This window comes from Sinocyclocheilus rhinocerous, unplaced genomic scaffold, assembly GCF_001515625.1.
Source record: "Sinocyclocheilus rhinocerous isolate Xijiao unplaced genomic scaffold, SAMN03320098_v1.1 scaffold4820, whole genome shotgun sequence".
NCBI lineage: Eukaryota > Metazoa > Chordata > Actinopteri > Cypriniformes > Cyprinidae > Sinocyclocheilus > Sinocyclocheilus rhinocerous.
The window spans coordinates 283,311-290,546 of NW_015639763.1; the positions used below are offsets into that span (position 1 = coordinate 283,311).

At 36.8% G+C, this 7,236-nt stretch overlaps 1 protein-coding gene across 2 annotated transcripts in view; it reads right to left on the bottom strand.

The window, feature by feature from the left end:
- LOC107751612 (neurexophilin-2-like) overlaps nt 1-6,364 on the bottom strand; it is a 15,539-nt gene extending 9,175 nt beyond the window's left edge. Inside the window, exons 1-3 of one of the 2 annotated variants that reach the window (XM_016567353.1) lie at nt 6,063-6,364; nt 5,859-5,981; nt 5,617-5,760 (exon numbers count right to left, since the gene is read on the bottom strand). In XM_016567353.1, coding sequence (XP_016422839.1) covers nt 5,617-5,661 — 45 coding nt within the window. In that variant the 5' untranslated portion in view covers nt 5,662-5,760; nt 5,859-5,981; nt 6,063-6,364. Of the gene's footprint in view, nt 1-5,616; nt 5,761-5,858 lie in introns of both variants that reach the window. The other variant, XM_016567354.1, reaches the window with a different exon arrangement.
- Nucleotides 6,365-7,236: the final 872 nt, after the last annotated feature.

The following is a 7,236-nucleotide window of genomic DNA, read 5'->3' on the forward strand; positions in this document are numbered from 1 at the left end:
TACGCACTTTTCCTTGTGGCAAAGTCAGAGTACTGCAGCTATTTGAACATCTAAGCTGCAATAATAATGAAAGCGGTGTACGTGTAAGCACCGAATTCATCATAAACAACAAAGATGCAGTGTAAGAGATTAATTGTGCAGTGTAGTCAGATTTTTTATTAACGGGAGTTTTTGCGAGCTTAAACTGACCTTTTTAGTAGCCTAATGTTGAGAGTTCTTTACTCGCTTTCTGTACAGTTTATTCGATGTTGTTTTTTTATTATTTTATTTTACAAGAGAACTTGCGAAGTATTGATTTACTACTAATGCGTAAAAAAATTCATAAACGCAACTCCGACTGTTTTGTCTGTGTAGCCTATAAGAATATACTTAACGGAACAATAACAGTTTTAATATATTCTATTCAATAACATTGTTAGCTGTTTTTTTATTGTTATATTATATGATATGAAACGTCCAATTTTTCTTTCAATAATGTTTTTTTTAAGTTTTGCAAGAATTTCGTGATACTAAACTTTTTATTAGTTGTCATAGCAAGTGATTTTAAAAGTAGGATGGCTCACTTTTTATAAGATGACTGAAAATTTGACTTGAATTCGTAATTTATTTTTACTTTTGGAAACCGAATTGTTTTATAATTACTACTAGGCCTACTACTACTACTACTACTAACTGCTACTACTACTACTACTACTATTATTATTGTTATTATTATTTCTGTTGTTTCTAGAAGTAGTGGCCTAATTTTGATAATAGTCAATAGAAAAAATATAACCACACACACATTGTTTGTCCACAGAATAATTACACATTATTAAATAAAAAGCGTCCCCGTACGAACCTCTCAGCCAGCAGGACCTCAATTTCAGACTCAGTAATTTTTTTTTTTCTTTGTGCTCGTCATTCTCAAGCATAGAAATTCGGATATTGGCGTGTGCTCTTTTATATGGTAATGATATTAATTAGGGGGCGTCTACGAGGCGGAGATCTGACACCAATCAGCTGCGCACAATTTCAAGATCATTTGCGATTTATAAATGTCACATCTGGAAGAGAGGTGTACGCACGTGTTTTTGTGCGCACGTTCATTTTCTCTGAATCGCATCTATGCACTTTTGAGAAATGATCTTAGAACAAATTTAAGACGGTTTATACGCAACATTTTATAAATGAGGCCCCAGGACTGTTAGGTGAGGAGTGATTCTTGTTACCCGTCGGTTCTTTGTTCCACACTCTGCTGGTGTAACTATCATCCCATCAACACCTCTACAATACCATTATACCCATCTGTCTGGTCTTTGTTCCTACAAATGTGTTTGACATTTCCTCAGCAAGAATAACAGCTATGATCACAAGTTTCACATGCAAAAACAGCACTGGAGAGTAACGATCAGGAAAAAAAATGTGCGCAGTACTTTAAACTTCCTGATTGGGAGCACTTCTGATGTTCCATTTACAACGGTACTTTGTTCACCTTCTTAATTTCCCTCTTTGCTTTGGATGAAGATCATACAAATATAAATAGTGAGAATCACGCGTGTGAAGCATATGCAGCCAGCCCTTCCTATCTGTCAGTGCAGCATTAGAACTGACAGTACAGATGTCTTTGTTCTTTGATTAGGAGGAATCCTAACTGTTTTTAGACATGCCAGTCTCTTTTTGAAGACAATGAAACAGCAGCAAAAAAAGAGAAGTGTTTTTTGGTTTCTCATAGAGATGATAAGTTCTTCATTGAAGAGCGCTGACATCACCACATCAGAGTGACAGAATAAGAGATGAAGGGATGAATTAAAAAATGCAGGTGAAAGAAATATGGTCCTAGTGAAATAGCTGAAAGTTGAATGTTTTAATCTTATAACATGATCAACAAATACTAAATCTGCACACTTAAAGTATAGTTCACCCAAAACATTCTAATTCTGTCCTCTTTTTATTTCTTTGTTTAGACATCTTTGTTACACTCTGTCAGTATTAATGTCAATTTCAGACACAGAAACATACTTAAAAGTATAGTACAGTAGTACCCAAATATGAAAATTTTGCAATCATTTACTCACCTTGTTTCAAACCTGTATGACGTTCTTTCTTTGTAGCCAAAAAGTATTTTGAAAAATGTGTGTGTATGTGTGTGTTTCACTGTCCATACAGTGAAAGCTAAAAAACCTTCTTTTCCATTCAGCAAAAGAAATAAAGTCACACAGGTTTGGAACGACATTAAGGTGAGTAAATGATTCGGAAATTTTCATATTTGGGTACTACTCTACTATACCTTTAAGTATGTCTCTGCGTCTGAAATTGATATTAATACTGACAGAGTGTAACAAAGATGTCTAAACAAAGAAATTAGTGAAGTAAATAAATGACCACAGGTTGTGGGTACATGACCACACTAATAAATAATGCACAAACACATGCCAGCCTTTGATGCACACACTGGGTCACAGAGATGCTTCACAACACATCTATCATGATAAAAAGCCTAAAATATACAGGCCTGTCCTTCAGCTCTGGAACACTCCGAAATCACAGTTTCTAGCCCATAAGTGGAAAAGCATTGATTTTATATCTCAGGTAATGGATGACACTGACATTACATCCATGACAAAAATAAAAGTCAGAACTTCGACAAATGACATTACCATAAACGGTCTACTGTGTGAGACACATATCCAGGATTGAATTTTTTAATATTAAACCTTTCAGAGAAACTAAACAGTTCAAGTGACTAATGACCCAAAATAACAACTTACATTTTTTTGTAATTCGTTGTAATTTTTTGAATCCTACAGTAATAAATGAATGCTAATTTATGGATATCTATTTTAAACATGGGGCCAAAAATTGCACTGCATGCTAATTTGTACAATCCTCTGAAGCAAATAATAATAATAATAATAATTTAAATTATTGGAGTGGTGAGAAATCCAAAAACACTGACTATGATCATCATGTTTCTCTAGATCATAATGTTCCGTCTGGCCAATCTATTTGAATCCCACATGTCTGTCATATCTATTTCTTCTAGAAAAAAAGTAGATATTTTATCAAAGCAAACTAAAAATGATGGTACGTGAATGTAAATGGCACCTGCTTTTGGGTGACGTTTATTTCCTGTTTTTTTCCACATGAAATTAGCAAACATGCCACCAAACATCACTGCTTATAGCAGTAAATGTCACAGACAACATTGTTTATGAGGGATTACTAAGGCAGGCATCTGGAAAGCAACAATGACCCCAATATAGACACAGATACACATCACTGGGGTATAAGCCCAGCACTGATAATGCCAATCTAGTGCGAAACGCTCATATTTACAGACGCACTGGCTGAAATCCTCATGTAATCTCTCTCGCAGGAATTTCTGGGTTACTGGACCTACAAACACATTTCACCATTCCATTCTGGCACTCCTTTTCCCCCTCATTTGGTGTCCTCAGCCCAATTCTGAGAGCCCGATGTACATTCTCCCCTCACATGGCAAATCCAGCGAGGACTTGATGTGAAGACTCGGGCTGCAGCAGGTTCTGAAGAATATAAACAGCGCTTTTATTGTCCGGAGGGACGGGTGTGTGAAAGAGACTAGGGCCTTATCACAGCCCAGCAGCTCTGTAATTCGCCTCCGTGATACAGCACCAGAGCGGAGAACCTTACACGGCTGGCACAATCCAAAGACGGATTAGTTTTTCTGACATAAGCTTCCTGAAAAACTAATCAATCAGGCCATGCGGCATTATCAGAGGCATAAGATTAAAGCGTGGCTCCTAATCCGAGCACTGTAAATTTTTAGTAAATTCTCCACCCCTAGTTTTCCTCCAGTAAATAAATAATGAAATCAAAGCTAATTGCGCACAAAGACAGCGGGAGAGCTGGACGACCTCGCGATAGGGAATTCACTGCGAATCATTATTCCGGCTTTAAATTTGCTCTCCATAAACCATTTGAGTCTGCGTAGTCAAACGTGCCCTCTGAGTTAAGATTTCGGCTGAGGCAGAGTTTCCGACGAAATAACTGTGAGGACTTCATCAAAATTACAGACATTTATGTGCCATTCTTACTGACCGACATCATGTAAGTGTTTCTCAGTCGCTTGTATAATGAACAAACATCTGTGTGCTGCTGGAGTCAGTTGTATGGACATTACAAACCACCTTCCTCAATCATCTTCTTTCAAACAACAAAGCGGCGCTCTGTAAAAACTTGAGCAGAGATTGATGGCTGTTATGCTTCTTATGCATGAACAAGAGCAAAGCACAACGACGGGCAACAGAGGGAGTTTTAAAGAGAGCGGCGCTCTGGCAGCAAAGGCCAACTGTGCTGAACTTCAGCCATGCAGAGAACAATCATTATACAAAGATGAGGAATGAAAGGAAATGTGTCTAAACAATAGAGTCGTGGGGTTGTGCTCAAGTGGATTTAGTGCTGATCACATTGTTCTCCATCCTGCTCTCAGAGGTTGACTGCAGCAGATGTCATGGAATGAATAGTTACTAGTGTGAAGGCTCTGACCCTCTTATCTGTCCCCAGGGAGCAGCACAGATGCTGGGCCACTTCTACAGTATTTGAATCACTGCGTGTGTATGTGTGTGTTAGAGAGAGAGAGAGAGACTGTAGGGACTCTAATCCATGGGGACGCTGCCTTTGGAGGACTGTACAAAAGTGGATGTACTCATAGACAGAAGCCATTCCCACAGGTACTGTTTCTCAAGAGTGCAGTGGACAGCCAAATCTTAAAAGTAATTATGTTCAAGGTTGGGCTTCATAAATACATCTAACTGAAAATTACATTTGTATGCAGTTCTGTGACGCTGGTGATTTTGAAGTGATTTGGAAATGTTCTGTATGACTGTAAGAGTTTTATACAAACAATAAATAAATAATAAAAATAAATTACTTTTCTCCAAAAATGCATATGACACATTCTAATCAAAATCTATTTGTTAATAAGACATATGGCAAAAAAGGAATAATACACATCTTTGATTTATCTCCATAAATAGAAGATTTAATACTTATACATTTGAGATGGTTTATAAGCTACCTGCAATATTACACTTATTTTGTTTTATCTGCTATCCATCCACACTTGCATCTTGTACATCTATAAAAAATTCTTTCTTTCAGAAAAACAACAAGCATTTAAAGTGGCATGGTCCTAAATTCAACATTTCTAAAGTCATAAAGTTAATGCATTCAAAATTAAATCCTTGCTTCAATTAGTTTCCATATAGTCTATATTCAATGTGGCATTGCACATAAAAAAAATTAAGGTATATCACCTCATAACAAATCCTTTTGGAATCATTAAAAGTATGCTGTTATGCAATATCTGAATTTTAATCAGAATGCATGAGAAATAAAACGTTGATAAATGTGTCTTTCTGCTTTCTACCAGGAAAAGCAAATACAAATACATTTAAAAGACAATTGCATGATTGACTGATTCACCAGAATTATACATAGCCTGTACTATTATTTTATTTTAATTAAGTAGTTTCACTAAAATAGACAAGTGTGCTATACACTAAATTTACGTCACTGCTTTAAATTGCTCAAAGTTTAAACATAATTGAATGCAGTTTTCATATATGTGAAAATGGAAAGGATGGTACTCACCTTGTGCAAACAGAACAGCAGCAAAACAGCTGAAAGAATCTGCATCTTGACTACAGAAAATTGTCTTTTGACTCTTACTTGAGGTGGGAGAAGCAAATATCCAGTTCACAGGGTTTACAAGAAGGTGCCATTGCTCTCAACTACCTGAATTAGAAAATGACACGAAATTGAATGCGTTTATCAAAATTACTGTCTGAAGAGTTGAATGGCATCAGACTCCAAAAAGCAAAGTGTTTGCTTACCCTTGGCAAAAGGTGTTGATCATGTTGAAAAGTGACGGTAACCAGCGGGGTTTATGACGGCACAGCTGGAGAAGGTCCCGAAGGCGTCAGTGATATTGATACATGTGCTAGGGACAGGAAAGGCTGTTTTTGAAATAGGGTTTTATTGGAAAGTAGTGTCCGAGTGACTGTTCAATAGATCGACGGAACGCAGCGATGACTTACGAAACGCGCCGAGTCCGATCAGTGTGAATGTGTGAAGCCTCGCAGCATTTTGTGGGATTGATATGCGACTCCTCGCTCACGCAGTCCGCCGTGTGTCTTCTTGTTTATGGCAGTTTGTTCTGATTAAAGTTTTATACAGCCCCAAAGTAGAGTCGATCTTTTACCAAAAGCTCAATATCTCTATTCGTCTGTAGTTTGATTTGTGAGTGTGTATGTGTGTGGTGATGTGAATCCCTCTTTGAAGTGCTCTTCAGATTTAGCGCCTGCGAGGGACTCTCAACTGAGAGACGTCAACTGATTAACCCATTGTGGACACGTGTCTGTTTTTTCTTGTCTTTATCTGAAGTGAGGATTTTATAAAGACAGAATAACATAATGACAGCATATCTAATATATTAGCATATAAATTAGCCGAGTTAATGTTTTTAAAGTTGTCTAAAGATTCCGGAAAGGTATGCTATTGATTTGAGGTGATGAACAAAGTGGCTCAGGTAAGCTAGATAAAACCGTCCATACAGTAATTATAGCAAGTTTGTAGTCTTGTTTAATAGGTTTGTTATTTAATGAATATGTTATTGAAGGCTGTATAAGCTACCGCATTAATAGCATTAGAGAAATGTAGCAGAGAAAGGATTGAGTCAGACTTGCTGATGCGTTTTACCCAAGGTGAAATATAGTGCAAAACAACAGTGAAACATTACAGCTACACCCACACATAGTAAGATTAAAGTGTTGACATTGCAAAAATGGCAAGTGTGCAATGAGACTTGTCCTCTGACTGTGTCTGGAGTTACTATGCAGTTAAACTGTGAGCAGCAGTGCAATTTCAATGCAGTGAACACAGTCCCACCGATCTCATGGATAAATGTGCCAATAGCGCCACCACGTGTTTAAAATTACTCAAAATTATAATAACGTATAATTTTGAATTATATATCAATTATTCTTTGGATTAATTAAAATACGTACTAACTGTAAAGAATGGGTGTTGTAGTATTTAAATGTCAAAGTAGGCTATCTAACAAAAATGTACTGTGAACCTGAAATGTTTCCACATTCCTTTGTACTTAGCTTAGTAGCCTACTCAGTAGCCTATTCAATAAATCAAACGCACTAAATTTTGTAAAGCTACTGTTTAGTTATACTATTTTCTCACTATCCTGGTTATGTATCT